Raw genomic sequence first — 18,997 nt, forward strand, 5'->3', positions numbered from 1 at the left:
TAGGAATATTCCCACTTTTTGTTGAACCTAGAATCTAAGGAGCCCTGGTTTCTTATCCTGGCTCCATCAATAACTAGCTGTGATTTGAAGAGAAGTTGCTAACTTTTCCTACCTTAGTTTTCACAACTGCAAAATGATGATTTCTAGTTTTAACTAGAATAACTAAGAGCAATTTGAATAATATATTTTTTTCCAAGCTACTTTCTACTTAAGCAAATTAACAGGCTTTCCTTTTACCACTGTAAATGGATATATTAAGACATTCCCACTTTTCTAGAACTTCAGTAAACTCAGTATATTTGTTATGCCATGCAAATTTAGCCATGGTATTCACTGTTTTTTCATGAGTATGTTCCTCATTATGTTCTAGCTTTTATACGCCTCAAGTGCTCTAATTTTTGACAGTATTATAACTAAATATTTTGATGCTTATCTACATAAGATGCTGTATTAGATACTGGAGCTACAAATATATACATTTATTTTTAGAAGGAATTTGGAGATTATTAAACAGCACCCATCATTTTATAAATAAGGAAATTGAGGCCCTTTGAAGATAAATTCATTAATTTAATTATTCACTCTTTCAACAAATATTTATTGAGATTCTATTAGGAACGAGAGATTTTTGTAGGCACTGAGGATAAAACAGTAAACATAGCACTACCTTCAAAGAGCTTACATTCTATTGACTTAATAAACACATCATTAGTAGAATACAATGTAGATCAGAAAGACCACAATTATATTTTCAAATATAGATAATTTTAATTGGCATTGGAAATTCTGCTAAACATTTATGACAATGTTTGTCTTCTGACAGAATTTTGTACAAAAAAAGTTTGTAATGAATGCAGATGTGTCCCAAATAATGACCATTTTTTCCATAAAACAAAATTATAATGATTGAATTTTAAAGAAAATGTGATTAAACGAATAAAATGCATAGCTGTATACTTTGTATATGAAAGCACTCTTATAATAATCAGATTTCAGAGAATCACTGCTCATATGAAGAGGAAATACAGATCTTAATTTGTCACAAGAAAAAAAGAAGATTAAGGCAAAAAAAAGATCCTGGTAATACTGCCAAAATATTGATGTTTCAGAATTTAAAAAATTAGATGCTTGCTGAGACCTGTTTGGCCTTTGAAGGTAGTTGTCTCTTACCCTTTAGAGAAAATGAGACCAAACACAACATGTATTGATGATCAAATAAAACTACACTAGAATAATAGAAGCTGGTCATTCTTCAATGGAGTGACAATGTGGAGGAAGGAAAAAATCCTCTCATATATCCTTCTTCAAATGGGTTTATAATTTTGAATTCATTGTGGTTCAGTTACTCTTTTCCAAACCTACAAGTCTCAAGGAAAATTTTCTACCATGTTTCTGACTTGTAATTCTTTATACAATCATTAGAATATGTAAAACTCAATAGTACAGTGATGTAAAAATTATACGTAAATTGAGTAATCATTGCTTTGTGCCTGTAGAGAAAACCTATGATGTCCCCTCTCACTCATATTAAACCCTTATGATAGACTTAAAATGCCTTAATCACAGAGAAAAACTTTTAGAACAACATTAAATGTGTAAAATGCAAGATCAAATTAAATGTTTATTTTAAATATTTAAATTAAGGTTAGGTTTATACAGCTGTGATTGACTGTGAGCTTAAGTGGAGTGGGTTAGCTATGATTTATGAGGTCTGCCTTTCAAACTAAATAGTTTCCTAAAACTTCATAAGCATTTGGATATGAAGCAGCAATTAAAGACTGACTGGAAATGAACCCAAATCTAGTTAAAAAACTATTATGTATATTTAGTCACAATGTACCTAAAAAATAACATTTGAAGCCAATATATTGTTTTGTATTTTTCCTAAGCATTCTAGTATTAAATCACATTGTGTATTAAGATAAACTTAGTGGGTGACATAACTATTTAAGAAGAGGAGGAGAATCAGTGGTAAAAAGACTGTAAAATATGATTTAAAAAAATTATACATTATGAACTTTTTAGTGTATTAGTGATATTGACATCAATAATCTCTGTAATAAATTATTTCAAGAGTAAATTAACTGTGTTGGTGGCTTCAGTCTAAGTCTTTACAAATTTTATTGAAATACGAGATTGGTCAACTTGATTTGTAGATCTTCAATGTCAATATCACTAATGCTGCTTCTGCTTCAGCTGTTATGGTAAAGAGGATGATGAAGCTTGCTCTTTGTAGGCATTTTAAAAACCAGCAGGATATCTTACATATATATGTGATTTATAACTTCTTTAACGTAGAATGACTTTAATTGATATTACCTGAATTTCTCTGCCTCTACCCTTATGTGAAGGAATCTAAAAATAAACACAATCTAGAAGCTTGCAACTGTCACTGCAACCTTAGGTAACTGACACCATCTGGGCAGTGCCGATTAACATTCAAAGTTAATAACCACTGTACCATTCAATGTCACTGGCCTCCTACCAACGATGTGTTTCTCATTAAACAAACAGTGAGTAGAAGTTGATCACCTACTGAAAGTATTATTTTGGGACCAATGATAAGGGACACAAATGAATAAGTTATAAGAAAATCTACTTTAAAGCACAACATAAAGCTGAGTGACTAATATAATTAAAGATTTGGTAAATAATCTTTGAATCTATTTCATAGATATCTCTTAATATCTGGAGTTCATTTGTTGATTAAAGTATTTTACTTCTGGTGCATAGATTTACAAACGTAAAATGTAATGCAATCTTGTGCATCTTTATATCTTACATAGAACCTAGTAGAGTGTCTTCTCTAGTGATAGCCATTCAATATATATTCATTTTTAAATCAAATACCCCATTTGAATAGTACATATTTTCCCTTAAGGGGAGAAAAATGTATTTATTTTAGTCTAATCACCCCCTTTGTTTCCCAAGGGAAAGTTTGAAAAAAATTAGGATGACAACTACTTATAGTGCTTAGGGCAAGCTCAGATCCTTTCTGTAACTCATACAGTATTGTGTTTTAGCTTAAGCTAATAGAGTTGTATATTTTAAAAAAAATTTAGAGGCTAGTACTATTTGGTTTCCAGCCTCCACAAATTTTCATCACCAGCCAATCTGAGACCCAGGAAACCACTACTTGGTGTATGATCACAAAAAGGGGAAGGAGGAGGAAAAATTACTATTTTTCTTCACAGCATCTACTGTTAAATGACAAAAAAAAAAAAAAAAAAAAAAGGTCTTTAAATACTCTCATTTCTTCCATTGTACTCCTTCTTCAGTCTTTAGCATTTAAATTACTAAAGACATTTCAGAAGACTTTATCCAATATCACCAGAGGATTTAAAGGTCACACAATGAGTGTTTATCTCATGCTTAGCAACCATACGCATAACGTGCATATTTACCATGTTCATCCAGTTGCTTCTAGTAATAGTTGAGTTTCATACATTCCTAGGAATTTAATACCTACTGAACAAGAAGACTGTTGTGGTTATACATGAGCAAAATGTCTAAGTTTCCAGCACGTGGACAGCACCAATTATGTATCACTCTGCTCCAAGGTCCAAGGAGCAGCATCTCCTCAGGTTTTGCCAAGTGCAGACTGAAGCCTCTCTTGGTTCCTGTTGCCAGGATCAGAGAATTAGAAAATCCCGCAGATATTCTATTTAAATAATGGTATGTAAAAGCTAAACCAAAACTATTCCCATTCCCTCTCCCTTTGATTTTGGTGGTGGTAGTGGATCACTAAATGTGCCCTCCACACCTCCTTTCCAGCAGCACACAGGATTCACTACAGTCGCGCTCCTTCCTGAGCTTAGAAGTCCAGCTCTTACTTGTTGCCCTGGCTACCCTCAACCTACCAAGCCCCGCCAGTAGACTAAAATGATAACAAAGCTAAGGGGAAGAAATAAGACACCACTAAAGGAATGGCAGCCTTCCAGACCAGTGCCGAAAATCACGAAACCAGTGTTTGTTTAATCTCCCAAAGCAACAAGTGACCCTCACGAGGGACTTTGAAACCACGCGGCCCAGAAATCCAGAGTCTATCTCTCCCATGTGAATAACACGACAGGCTGCGCAAACCATGGCGCAGGTCGTTAAAACCTCTGTCCCCAAAACAGTGGTTCTCATACGTTCCCTCCCTCCCTCTTGAAAAAAATCTGTCACCTAAAATTTCTTTTCACCTCCATATTTCTCAAGATCGATATTCCCCATCCCACCCCATTACTTTTCAAGTGTCCTGAAGGGGTAAGAAGATGCCTGTGTTTTGGGGTGCATATGAGAGTGTGTGTGTGGAAAGGATTTCTCCTCTCTTCCTCTTACCCTAAATATGTTCTGAGCCTTAGTTGTCGCCTAATGGACGATTAATAATCCCTGCTGTTTTACCAACTTTGTCATGAAGCCCTAGAAAATCATATATATTAAAGGGCTTTGGAAACTGTCAAGTGCTCAACAGGTCGCAGCCGCGGGTTACCCCTTCCGGGATCTTTGCTGCCTTTGGAGGCCCCCGCAGCCCCATTTGTAAGGCGGTTCTTTGCGTCCAAGCACAGGCTGTGCCGCCCGACCCCTTCCCCAAGCCCGCGATCCGTGACCCCCGGGATGGGCCGGGGCAGCCCGAGTCCCGTAGGAGAGCTGACCCGGCGGGTAGCGCTGGGCGAGCGGTACCGGCGCCGCCGCCCGCGCTCGCCGTTCCACTCTGGTAGGGAGACGCGAGGCGTGGGAGAGCGCGGCGAGGGGGCGCGGGAGCCAAGGAGCCAGGGCGCCAGACGCCGCCGGCGGGCAAGGAGCAGACCAGAGAAGTGGAAGGAGCCGGATGGGTGGAGATGAGACAAAACCGGGACAACCAGCGCTCAAAGTCGCCGGCTGATGAGTGGGAAAAGGAGCGAGGTAGGAAGGAGCGGCGTCCCAAAGATGCCCCCAGTGCCGCTCGGGAGGCGCCAGACACCGAAGCTGGGAGGGGAGCGCGCGGGGTCCTGGCGGGGCGCGAGGACGCGAGTGGAGCCCTCCGCGGGTTACCTGTGCTGCCTCCTCCCTGGCTGCCTCTGTCCGGGGGGAAGATGCCGGAGCACTTCTCCCACTCCACCTGGCCCGCGAAGCACAGCTCGGTGACGATGTGCAGCGCCTTCTGGCACAGGCTGCTCACTCCGTCCTCCTTGTGGAAACTCATCGTTTGGCCTATTTTTCCTCAGTTAGCCGACTTCTCACCCCTTGCCGTTACCTATAGGCTGACCCCTCTTGTGCCCTAAGCCATATCCCGCCCGCGGCGACTTTGGCTGGAGAGCGCGCAGCTGACAGGCGGCAACTCTTAGGCGTCCCAAGTTGGCTCCATGGCGGGAGCGGAGCGCGCAGAAGAAGGCGGGGAGGCTGAGGCGGGAACCCGCGCGAGCGACGGCGGCGGGGTTTGCGCCAACGCCTGGACGCGCGAGCAAGCGGAGGCAAGCTGCAGAGAGAACCCCGGCATGTAGTGCGAAGGGGCGGGGGGAGACGGGAAAAAGCTAAAGCCCTCGACTCGCAAGAACGTGCCCCCTCCGCCTCTTCCCAGTGCGCTTTTGTTTCTGAAAGGCGCCTGGAGGCGCCGCGTCCAATCGCAACCCGGCGCGGGCCGGGACGACCCGCCGGGGAACGCGCACCCCGCTTCGGCAGTCAGCTGGGGAAAGGGTTGGCATCCTAGGGGGCGCCTCCGCTGGACTTCTCAGCTGAGGCCCGGGTTACTCATATTGGCGCACAGCGCGATGGAGAAATCTCGGTTTTGCCTGTACTTTTCCCAGACTCAGTCTCCCCAACCCGAAACCCCTTATCTCTTGAACTTCACTACAGATGTGTGCTGTTCTCTGTACTCTATCCGCTTCTACTTTTCCGAAAGTCATTTTAACTGAAGACAAACTGAAAAAGTTCAATTAATTTTTTTAAAAAAAGTGTAGCTGCATAATCAAACCAGACATCCATGCAAAAAAGTAAGACATCCCTGGAAAACATTTTAAAAATGATTTCTAAAGATGATGTTTTAGACACAGAATATTTAACCTAAGAAGTATTTACGCATAAATACTATGGATAGGTAAATTTAAATTTGTTACCTGTTTAAAAAAAATTGTTTAACCTTCTTAAATCACAAAACAAAATATGTTATTTGTATTAATAGTCAGGATTCTGGCTATTAATCCGTAATTGGTAATTGAGAATGCACAACATGACTCCCTTTATCACTCTTGCAAGTGACTTAAGTATTGAAAAGGTGTGAGTATTAAAGGGGGGGGAGGTTAAATTCAAATTCGGCACACACAAATCTCTGCTTAGCCTTGAAAAACTTGCTTTCAGGTCTGTAAAATGAGAATTTTTTTTTAATTAAGTTTATTGGGGTAACATTGGTTAATACAATCAGATAATTTCCAGGTGTACATTATCCTTTGACATCTGTATATTCTATTGTACATTCAGCACCAAAGGCCAGTTTCCTTCAGCTACCATATATCCAGTCCCCTTTACCCACTTCACCCTCCTCCTACCCCCCTATATTTGACCCTCTTTACCCCATCTATCTACCCCCTCCACATCCTCCCCACTAGTAACCTCTACTCTATAGTCTTCTGGTAACCACTAGTCTATAGTGTGATCTATCACCACACACCAAAATTAACTCAAAATGAACTAAGGACCTGAATGTAAGACCTGAAACAATAAAATGCATAGAAGAAAACATAGGAACGAAACTCAAGGACCTTGGACTTAAAGAGGATTTTTAGGAATTTGACCTCAAAGACAAGGGAAGGAAAAGCAAAAATAAATGAATGGGACTACATCAAACTAAAAAGCTTCTGCTCAGCAAAAGAAGCCATCAACAAGGTAAAGACAACCATCCGAATGGGAAAATATATTTGCAAGCTACGCCTCCGATAAGAGCCCCATATCCAAAATATACAAAGAACTCATACTACTCAATAACAACTAAAATGAGGATCTTGAATTCTCCTGTTTTTATAATTCTGTAATGCAAATGGACATAGATCACTAACGGAAGTAGAGCTACAAAACAATGTTAATTAACATGTGCCACAGGGTTACAGTAAATGCATTTACGTTGATTTTAAGTTGTTTTCAGGCAAATTTGATCCCATATCATAACCTGAGAATTGATTTAACCTTTATTAGTTGAAGATTTTTTACTTTTGAAGTGGAATATCCTGAACTTTTTAGCATATTTTTACTAGTGACTAGGTAGTCTTTTTTATTTTATTTTATTTTTATTTTACTTTACTATTTTATTGTATTTTATTTTATTTATTTTATTTTTTCTTCCTTTTCACACTGTACAAGCCCTTTCAGTACACTCAGCCCACAGGTGAGGGGCTGGACAATGTTTCGAGGCTCCAGTTACTCTGGCGTGGGTCCACTGAGCGGCCCACAGAGAAGGGCCCGCCAAAATCTCATTACCATGTCCCTAGGTAGTTTTATTTAAACTGCTTGACAGTTTGATAAATTATTTCCTCTGTAAGTACACCATGGTAAAGGCTTACTATAAATATTAGGCATAGCATTCCAGTAGGTAAGCATTCATTAGTTGAATCATTTTGACCTGATTCATAGGACAATTGGTATAACTAGGACTATTTTTATCATGAATTAAGACAAACTAAAATCCGCAGGCTTCGTTTTTATACATATTGATTTGGGTGGCATTTAGATCAGATTGACTAAAGAAATAATTTCACTGTCAATTAAAAAATATTAAATATCTACTGTATGTTTTAAGTGAAGTAACACACATTAATAAAGCCCTTCACAATTGTCCTTGCCCCTCCAGGCCTCCACAATCCAGACAGACCCACATAAAACAAACTGCAGTGCAATGGTGTGCTTTCATATTTACTGTATGAACAAACTTGTTGTGTGGGAAGACAAAATGAGTACTTTATTCTACTTACAGACTCTAATTACTTAAGTGGAGTAATGAGGAAGGTCTGTTTAATGACCTTCTTATGTTTGATTTCAGTGTTAGATATTAAGTGAACACATGCTGAAAATAACTTACCCGGTATTTGTTTATGCTGTTCCTGGCCTGTTGCTACTGCTTCCACAACGAGGAGAGTTAATTTCATATGGATATTCATTTTTATGAATTAATTTATCTGAAATATTTTTGCTTTTATCTAAAATTAATACCATAAAGTTTTGGGTTTTTTTCTTTATTTTTTAGACTATCTCACAGCTCATTAGTAGGTGAATCAAAGCAGTTTTGGGAAGAGTAGAAACTGCATTCAGGATAATTTTTTTCAATGTTGAAGGATAAGATGACAAGAATTTCAATTCATGATCTTTAAAAATATTTCCAACTATTTCAACTAACAAGAGCCTAACGAATAAACCGTACAATACAGATTTGCATATACTTCCCCACCCGCACCCTGAAGGAGGTGCTAAAACTAGTAAAGGAAGGGGAAACAGATTAGACCGACATTTACTCCCGCACCATTTGCTGTGTGAAGTACTATATGAGGCATTGATAGAAAATACAGGCTTTAAGGGGCTTTATCACAGCTTCCTTGTGAATGATTTCTGAATGCATTATGTAGAGGAGGAATTGGTCTGGAGATGAAGAGCCTAAGAGAATTCCTCTATAAGCAAAACTAGCCTCTTAAGTGGTAATTTGTGTGTATGTGTGTTTTATGTTTTATTTTATTTTAATTAATTAATTGATTAATTATTTTATGGTGACATTGGTTAACGAAATCCAATAAGTTTCAGCTATATACTTTAACAATAAGGCATATATATTTACACTGTGTGTTCACCTCCCATAGTTAGATTTTTTTCTGTCACCACATATTTGACCCCTTTTACACCATCTACTTCCCCTGACCCCCCTCTCTCCTACCCTCTGGTGACCACTAGTCTATTGTCCATGTCCATGGGTCTCTGTTTGTTTGTCCTGTTCGTTCGTTGCTTTTAGGTTTATATCCTACGTATAAGTGATACCATGCGACTTTCAACTTTTTCTGTCTGGGTTATTTCACTTAGCATGATTATCTTGAGGTCCATCCATGTCGTCGCAAATGGCAGTATTTCATCTCTTCTTATGGCTGAGTAATATTCCATTGTATATATGTGCCATAGCTTTTCTAAGTGGTAATTTTGAATGCTTAGCACTGTCATTTCCCTGCTTCTTAATCTTCCAATTCTTTCTTTCTCCCTTTCCCATGTCCCTTTCAAAATCTGGAGGAGAGCGAGTTAGGTAGATAAGGATGGGATGGGATGGGAATGGGGGAATCATCCCTGAGACTATAATTTCAAATATTATAAGAGTGGAACTAAGACAAGAACTAAAAGGGTGGATAAATGAGGAAATCTCAGAATAGCTGAGCTCCATCTGAATGAAGATCAGTGACAAAGATTAAATTATAACTTAAAAAAGTCCTACCTTCCTTTTCTGTGTTCTACAGCTACCTCAGATACATAAGAGTCCAATTCTAACTTCTTGTACACACTTTGGCCTGCTCCTGTATTTCTTAATTCAGAGAATGGCATCACAATTCACTTCTAATTGGTGACGATGGTGACTAGACTTCTGGTTTGCACAGATGAGTATTGCTATCGAGAGGTCCAGTTTTATTCTGACCCCAGACCCTTTTAACCAATCTGATTCATCACTTGGAAGGTTTGGTTTCTTCTCTTTCTCCATGGTGTTCACTTTGTTCATTTGTCCTGACAGATACTCAGTGAACATTTCAGAGACTCAGTTTTGAGTTCTTCAATTTTGAGACATTCTATTGATTTATTCCTTCAAGAATTCTCTGCTTTCTATTTTTCCATGTAAACCTTCTCTGGAACTCATTTATGTTGTATTTTTGACTGCCAGGATTGAATCTTCAATTTTCCTTTCTCTTTTATATCCATCTCTACCACCCTTATTTTTTGCACTCTAATTTTAGGGAGATTTCTTAGACTTTTTCTTCTAAACCTTCTATTAAATCTCTACTATTTCAACTATTGGCTATTATAGTTTTAAGATATCAATACTTTTTGTTTACTGATCTTTTTTGTTTTCTATTTTAAGGATACACAGTCTGTGCTTATTTTTCAACCATATTAACAATGTATTTTTAACTTCTTTTCCTTGTTTCTGTCTTGTGTCTTTTTTCTCTGAATAACTTGCTTTTTAATTTTTTTGTTTAGTTGCTGTTCTTCATGTTGTAGGATTATCTTAGGTGTCTGCTGATATAAATGACTAAATATAAATGCTCTCCATTTATATTTAAGAACACTGTAATATGAAGTTGAAGCCCCAAATATACTAGCAAAGCTTATAACCTATGGGCTTAACTGAAGGATGACTCAGGGTTAGGAAGTTTCAACTACTTCACCCGCTTCCATCTTATAAACCTACTGACATTTTTTGGGCTTTTGTCATCTCTTGTCTTCTATTCTTTTTGTTCTCTTGGGTTTATAGCCATTTTATTGCTCTATTTTCATTTCAGTTTCATTTCAGGAGGGACAGGAATACAATCCATCATGCATAACTGTTTAAAAAGTAATTCTGATTGTGTCACTCCCAATGCCTTCCTGTTGCGCTTTAGATATATCGCATACCTTGAATGTGGTCTTTAAAAGCCCCACTCGATTATTACAGCTAATAAATGAGTTCAACAAGTTTGCAGAATATAAGACAGTATTTTAAAAACTGTTACTGTATGCTAACAATGAAAAATCCAAAATGAAATTAAACAAACAGTTCCATTTATAGTAGCAAGAAAAGAATAAAATACTTAAGAATAAAGTTAGTGATAGAAGTGCAAGACTAAAACCTTGAAAACTACGAAACATTGTTATAAGAATTTAAAGACTGTAATAAATGAAAAGTATCCCATGTTCATGAGTCAAAAATTGATCTGTAGATATGTCATCCATATAAAAATCCAAGCTGCTCTTTTTTTTTTTTTTGTGCAGAAATTGGTGAAACAATCCTAAAATGCATATGGAAATTTAAGGGCCTCAAAATAGCCAAAATAATCTTACAAAAGAGGAAAATTGAAGGACTCACACTTCCCATTTTTAAACTTACTACAAAATTTACTGTACAGTAATTCAGACTGAGGTATTGGTATAAGGATAGACATGTAGATTAGTGGAATACAATTGAGAGCCCAGAAATAAACCCTTACATTTATGGACAATTGATTTTTAACAGAGACAGCAACACAGTTAAATGGGGTAAAGAATATTTTTTTTACCAAATGGGGCTGGAATAACTGGTATCCACATACAAATGAATGAAGTTGGACCTTTTTTTCATATCATTAAAATATAACTTCCAATGGAACATAAACCTAAATATAGGAGCTAACATTATAAATGTTAGAAAATGATTTCTGAAATATGACACCAAAAACTCAACCGACAAAAGAAAAAAAAAGATAAACTTCATGAAAATTAAAACTTGTGCTTCAAATGAAACTGTTAAGAAAGTGAAAAGACAATCCACACATTTGGAGACAATATTGCAAAACACACATACAATAAGGGATTTTTATCCAGAAAATGTAAAGAACTCTTATAAGTCAATAATAAAAAGACAGATAACCCAATTAAAAAATAGGCAAAGGATTTCAATGGATATTTCTCCAAAGAAGATATACAAATGGCCAAGAAGCATATAAAAAGATGCTCAACATCATTAGTCATTAGGGAAATGCAAATTAAAACCACAATAACATGCCACCTCAAATTAAATGAGTTATTACTGAAAAGAGAAACATAAAATGTGTTGGAGAAAATGCGAACTAAATTAAATTCTCATGCATTTCCGGTGGTAATAAAAATGGTGTGGTCACTTTGGAAAATAGTTTGGAACTTCCTACTAAGTATCTACTAATTCACTACTCAGTATCTGCCTAAGAGAAATTGGAAACATATGTTCATTAAAAAAATTGTATGCTGATGTTCATAGCAGCTTTATTTCTAGAAGCCACTAAGTGGTAACATCCATCAATTGATGAATGATAAACAAAATGTGATATATACATACAACGGAATATTATTGGCAATAAGAAGAATAAATTATTGATATATGCTACAACATGGATTAACCATGAAAGGATTGTCTTAAATAAAAGAAGCCAGTTACAAAGGAACATATATTGTATGACACCACTTATACAAAATGTCCAAAACACAAATACATAGAGTGTGTATAAAAAAATAGATTAGTGGCTTCTAGGGTCTAATGGAGAGAACTGGGGAATGGAGAGTGGCTGCTAATAGAGATGAAGTTTCTTTGTGGAGACTGAAAATATTCCAGAATTATATAGTGGCCGTGTTTGCACAAATCGGTATTTTATGCTAAAAACCCACTGAATCATAAACTTTAAAAGAATGACCATTATATTATGGTATGCAAATTATAGCTCACTGAAGTTGTTATTTTTTTAAGCTGATTTATCACCAGGGAGCTCATTTAATTTTGAAAACCTTAAATATTTAAAATTAATTATAAAATACAAACTCATTTTAGAGAATTTTGAATTGTAAAAATTGAAACCATAACATATAAGACAAAAATGTACAGAAAAGACACCATTAAAAATTGAACTGAGAAAAATGTGTGTGGCACATACAAAAAAGGTTAATAATAATAAAAATGTGTGTGGCACATACAAAAAAGGTTAATAATAATAACAATAAATCAATAATAATAAAAGATCTTTCACAAATTAAAACAGAATCCAAATTATAATAATGAATTAGGAAACCATGTTTTTGAAAAATGTACATATGACAAACATATAAAAATAACCTCATTCGTAGTCAAGTAACTACAAAATTTAACAATATGATAATCTTTTAAAAAATGATAAAACCCAGTATAGGCCAGATTTGGGGGGAACTAGGTAATTGTGTATACTGCTGATTAGAAAATAAATTGATACTGTATTTCTCTAAACTGTTTAACAGCATTATAGTTTTGCATGCTTAGAAATTCATTTCTAACAGTTTATCTTAAGGAAAATATCATAAATGTGTTCATTGATTTAGCAACAAAAATACATTTTGAAACATTATTTGTAATATTAAAAATGTTAGAACACTCTGCATTTTCAAAACAGGGGATTTATTAGATCAATTATGATATATCCATAAAATCGAACACCATTCAGATATTTAATAAAAAATAATCAGATGATAGAGAAGTACATACAAGTTTATTGGTTTACATATAATTAAAAAAGCAATGAAATGCTCACAGTGCTTATGTCAGTTGTTTGGCTTAATGGTTATGGTAATTGGTGCTCAACATGTCTTCCAGCTTCTTCTCTGATGCCTTCCTATTCTGTAGAGACTAGAAAGTTAACAATTTCATTTCTTAGACTCCATTGCATCTTGCATTCTGTATCTAATTATCATCCACAACTCCCATGCCATTGCAGGAGATTTGAAAGGTGCGAGTGGAGCAGAGCTATACTTTTATTACTCCTGCTACTTCTTCTGACAAGCGTAGTCACAGAAGCATTTTTTTTTTTTTGCCACGGTATCATCGGGGGTCCCAGTGTCAAGCCATTTGTAATGTCATTGTCAAGAAGCTGCACATGGAACATTAATTTGCTATCGTGTAGTATAACAGGTACAGGGTAGATTGTGGAATAGTTTTCTAATCCTGACAATGATGTCATGATTTTAAATCTTAACTTCTATTCTTTGAAGAACCAGTAGTTCCCTGAATATGACTGTGGGATTCATTTCTGAAAGCACTACCTAGATTCTGTCTTTTTACCTTTTATATAATTCTATAAATCTTTTAGTACTTAGTAAAATCTCTTTTGGTTTACTCTGGCGGAAAAGATTCTGTCATCTCCAAGTGAACATTCAACACTGATACAATTGGATTATTTTTATTTTAGTTCTTTAGCTTATATGTATTATCCAAATTTTCAACAACAATCATGTATTATTATTGTGATATAAAAACTATGAATATAATAATAGTAATGATAATAATAATGTTTAAGAAAAATCTAAAATTTACAAAAGGTCTTCTTTTAAGATTACAAATTTTGGAAAAAGGTATTATAGTTTACTAATTAAGAGTTTGGGCTCTGGAGACAGTGTAGGTTTAAATCTCAGCACTGCCACTTCCTCCTTAAGTATTTTTAAGCAATAACCCTAGCAAAATCTCAGAGTCATTTTCTATAAACTGAAGATTTTAACACTTTATTTATGATATGAAGATTAAATGAGATAATATATGTAAAGCCGAAATCCTAATGCTTAATATTTTACAGGAATTCAATAAATAGTGGCAGCCTTACAGTCCCCTTAAACTTTCATAGAGTTCAAATCTCTTCATTTTGATCATAAGAACATCCATGCATATCTTTCTTAAATACTTTGCTTTGAACTGCATTTTGTTATGCTGCATCAAAGCAAATTTAGATAAATGTCCTAATCTCATTTAAATTAGATGCAAAAAGTACAAAAATATTAAATGAAAATTATTTCTCCATATGAGCTCATACTTCATTACCATTGACATCACTGAAGAAAAAAAATTCTGCTCTAGATTTAAGTGACTTTAGGATTCTTTCAGCTCACTGATTGTTTCAAATTAAAACAAGTGCCAGCCTTGTTCTCAAAATATAGCAACACATCAATGTCTGATAATTAAAGAGTTTATGCTTCCTAGAATCACATACATAACTCTTAGCAGAGTGAATAACCAATGAGAGCACATAATGAATTTCCTAGGAATTTAAAATAAGAATATGCTTCTGATTTGTTTTAACTCAAGTATCCAGAGTATATAGAAGTAAATGTTACTCTTATATATACACCTGAATATTGTGTTATTACAGATAGATCTCAGAAACTGTCAATGAACTCAAAGCACCTTGTTTAGTAGAGCTAATGGTTTCTGCTGATGTAGTTGCAGTCACATATTCTTTTGCAATGTTGAATTGTCTAAGGAAAGGAATGCAATATGTGACCACTGCATAAATAAATAGAAAACCACCTTTTATGGGGTTCAAACTTACCACTTTGGTTTTACTGGCATATACAATAAACACTGAGCTGATCTGGTAAGTTTTAATTATGAATAAATTATCTCAGTTACTCTGAATTTGTAATTCCTGTATTCTTGAGAAAAATGATGTTCGTGAGGATTATTCCTTGAGATATGTGCTCCTAAATTGTAGATAATTATCTGAGATTCCTTTCTGCTTTAACTAATGAGAATGAGATTAAGGATGCTTCTTTAAAACCTTTCCTTTTAAATAAGTATTTGGCATTCATTTGTTAAAGTGAGAACTTGTTAGTAAGTACAAGAACTGTGTTCGTTCATTCATTCATCCATTCATTCAGTATATATATTTTTGAGATTTACTAGGCAATGTTCTAAGTGCTGAAGATATAACAGTGGACAAAATAAGCAAGAATAGAAATGGTGCAGCCACTTTGGAAAACAGTTTGGGAGTTTCTCAAAATACTTGACATACGGTTACCATATGACCAGAAATTTTACTCCTAGGAATTTACTCAAAGAGTTGAAAACATGTTTACACACACAAAAAGTTGTATGCTAATATTTATAACATAATTATTTCTGGGAGCTAAAAGTGATAATATCAATAAACCAATGAATGAATAGACAAATGTGGTATATCCTTATACAGGAATGTATTGAGCAATACAAATGAATGAAGTATTAGTACATATTACAACATGGATGAACCTTATAACATTGTGCCAAGTCAAAGAAGCCAGTCACAAAAGACCACATATTGTATGATTCCATTTATATGAAATGTCCAGAGTACACAAATCCATTGAGACAGAACCTATAGAGACAGAAAGTAGATTGGTGCCTCTCTGGAGTATTAGAGTATTGTGAAAGGGGAAAATGAAGGAATGGGGAAATGATTGCTAATGGATATAGACTTTTTTTCTGAAAAGATTTTCTGAAAATGTTTTAAAATTAAATAGTGGTGATGTTTGTACAATTCTGATTATACTAAAAAACCACTGGGTTATACATCTTAAAAAGAGTGAATATTATGGTATGTGAATTATATCTCATAAAGCTGTTATATTAAAAAGTTGAAAAATTAATTGTGAATTCCCTTTATGCCAGTTAATGTCTCAGGATCTGGGGATACTGCAGATGTCAAAAAGTATAAATCTGCATTCGCAGCTAACCATTTATCAGTAAATGTTTTTTGAAATTGTAAGACCATGTGCTGTGTTTGAACAAAGGTTTATTCTAAACGAAATTATCACTGATGTTATAGTTCGAGGAATATTATGTAGAAGGGGTAGGATTTTTCCTCTTACAATATTATGTAAGGAGCTCAAAATAATCGAGATGACTCAGAGCATGGCAGAAGGTGTCACTAAAAGAAAAGGAACATACTCCTTCCATTTAGGATAAAGCTTAAAACAACCTAGAAAGCTTTTAGAAGCATATTTTCCTAAACTTTTACATTAGAATTTCATGGAAGATGGCCATAACCTATAGAAAAATTTTAGGAAGTGACAGCAATTAATAACTCTGTGCTTAACCTTATATTGGTATATCGGTGTACCTGCTGATGATATTGTGCCAGGTTTTTGTTTTGGAATAAAATGATCAACCAGTAGTTATTTTTATAAATTGTAATTGTGGAAACAGAAATATAAATTGATCATACATTAAACGTAACATGAAATATGAGTTAAACAGAAAGATAATTATATGCATCAAATTATATATTACATACTAAGGAAGACATAGGGCTCATTCATGTCAACATGACTAGGCAGTAATACTCAGTTATTTAATTAAACACTAACCTATTGTTGCTGTAAAGGTATTTTTGTAGATGTGGTTAACATCTAATATCAGTTGACTTTAAGTAAAGGAGATTATCTTTGATAATTAGTTGAAAGGCTTTAAGAGCAAAATTGAGGAAAAAGAAATTTCACAAATAGGCTGCGACTCTAGTTCCTGCCCAGCTTCTAGACTGCCAGCCTTTTCTACAGATTTCAGACTTGCTAGCTCCAACAATTGTGTAAGCCAATTCCTTGAAATAAATCTCTTTCTCTCATCTCCTCTTTATCTATTGTTTGTCTGTCTATCTGTCATCTATCTATATCTATCATTTATCTATCTTACCGGTACCATTTCTCTGTTAGAATCCTGACCAATATATATTTTGGCACCAAGAGTGGTTCTAAAAGAAGAGAATTTTAGGATGTTTTTAAAATTGGTTCTGGGATTTCCGGAACTGGTTCTCTAATCTCATTAGATTTAAAGATATCAATGATTCTTTTTTTTTTTTTTTAGGCGAGGCAACCCTTGGTTGACCTCACAGATTGCAAGGACCTTGTCAGCTTACGATCCCTTATTTTTTATTTTTTATGCCTACAGCACCTGGACTTCCTAGGTGGTCTCCCATCTAAGTACTAACCAGGCCCAACCCTGATTAGCTTCCGAGATCAGACGGGATCAGGCTTTTTCAGGGTGGCATGGCCATAGTTAATGATTCTATTTTGGGTTTTAAAGAAAAGACTGGCAGTCCATGGCATGATTGTGGCTATAGAGAAATGCAAAATATTGCTATTGGCTACTACAAATTAAATACTTACAAAAGGCAAAGTTCTGCATGATCTTGCACTTGATAACTTAGAATATTTTAGACAAACTAAGGAATATAAAGAGATTGAATGATTGTTCCTAACTGTACTAAGGAAAGTGAGCAAGGAAAAGGATGAGCTCAGAATTTCAAATTCCCAACTCAATTCTACATAAATGATCTGAAAGCTTCTGTGTCTGCCTTGAAAGAAATCCTTAACTCCTTTAGTTACAGAGTCAAGATTTCTGAAAATCAAACACAGTTTCATCTGAGTGGTTAGATTACTATACAAATAGAAGTCCCAATTTTACAGGTGTTCCGTATTAAAATTAAGGAATTGATTAGGAAGGAGTGGAATGCTGAAAATTGGAATAGGGACATAGGGGAAGATGGCAATGAAGTTCAGTACATTGGGTCTCTAAATTCTGCTGAGTCTTCCTTTCCACTAGAAACAGCCCTTCCACCTCATCTGAAGATGTTTACTCTGCTTTGCCTGAAGAACTTGTAATGACCTCCCCTGATGTAGTTGCCTTATGGACACCACTGATTCTCCTTAGAACAAATCCCCATCATGCTTTTGTTTCTAGACCTATAACTACATACTAGTCTCAGCAGGACCCAAAGGATAATGTACAAAGTGTGACCCACAAGGAGATGCATGAGACACCAAAAGAACTGCATGATTTTTCCAATTTATATGGACAGAAATCTGGGGAACATGTGTGGAAATGAATATTACGTGTGTAAGATAATGGTAAAAGGAATGTAAAATTAGATCAGGCCAAATTTATTGATAAGGGCCCACAAAACAGAGATTCTGGATTTTACGTTTTAGTTTAAGAGGTTAGAAAGGTTCTTAACAGTTTGTTTATTTCATTGATTGAAATATGGACCAAAATATAGCGTACACTAAATGAAATTGAAAGGTCAGAACTGCTTTGTTACACTGTAGAGGAAGCTATCCAAAAAACTTAGGGAGATCAAAATATTAAAGCCAATTATTATGTAAGACCTGCTCGACCATCGAGAGAACTGGGAGAACACACCTTTCATTGTGACTGTGACGAAATTGTAAGAAGAGCTTCAGTATCTTTGAAGAGCTTGATGTTTGTTATTCTCGGTCAGAATTTGGAGCAGAAAGTGCTGCTATTGCTCTGGGATCCCTAAATACAATGGAGATGATTGCATCCTAGGGTTGCAGAGGTCAAGTGATGGCATTTAATCACCAAAGACAAGGTGAACGTGGTTATTGTAATAAAAAGCAGAGTCAAATTAGTAATAATACTAATCTTCCTCCCACAGACCTATAGTGTTGGCTAGTTGATTTCTATGTCCCTAGAAAAGAAATAGATGGACAGTACTAAATTCTGAATTAATGTGTGTAAATGGAAGAGTTTTAC

At 35.6% G+C, this 18,997-nt stretch overlaps 1 protein-coding gene, 1 non-coding gene and 1 pseudogene across 2 annotated transcripts in view; all 3 read right to left on the reverse strand.

Annotated features, from left to right (window-relative positions):
- SYT10 (synaptotagmin 10) overlaps nucleotides 1-5,466 on the reverse strand; it is a 51,392-nt gene extending 45,926 nt beyond the window's left edge. The window contains exon 1 of the mRNA XM_006912736.1: nucleotides 5,017-5,466. Within this exon, the coding sequence (XP_006912798.1) occupies nucleotides 5,017-5,167 (151 nt within the window). The 5' untranslated portion in view covers nucleotides 5,168-5,466. The remainder of the gene's footprint in view (nucleotides 1-5,016) is intronic.
- Nucleotides 5,467-7,303: 1,837 nt separating this feature from the next.
- On the reverse strand, nucleotides 7,304-7,436 carry LOC112480400. Its single transcript, XR_003046581.1, has one exon. It is a non-coding gene; the product is annotated as a small nucleolar RNA SNORA42/SNORA80 family (small nucleolar RNA).
- Nucleotides 7,437-17,383: 9,947 nt separating this feature from the next.
- On the reverse strand, nucleotides 17,384-17,502 carry LOC112480387 (annotated as a pseudogene).
- Between the last annotated feature and the right edge of the window lie 1,495 nt (nucleotides 17,503-18,997).

Source organism: Pteropus alecto, unplaced genomic scaffold, assembly GCF_000325575.1.
Source record: "Pteropus alecto unplaced genomic scaffold, ASM32557v1 scaffold103, whole genome shotgun sequence".
NCBI lineage: Eukaryota > Metazoa > Chordata > Mammalia > Chiroptera > Pteropodidae > Pteropus > Pteropus alecto.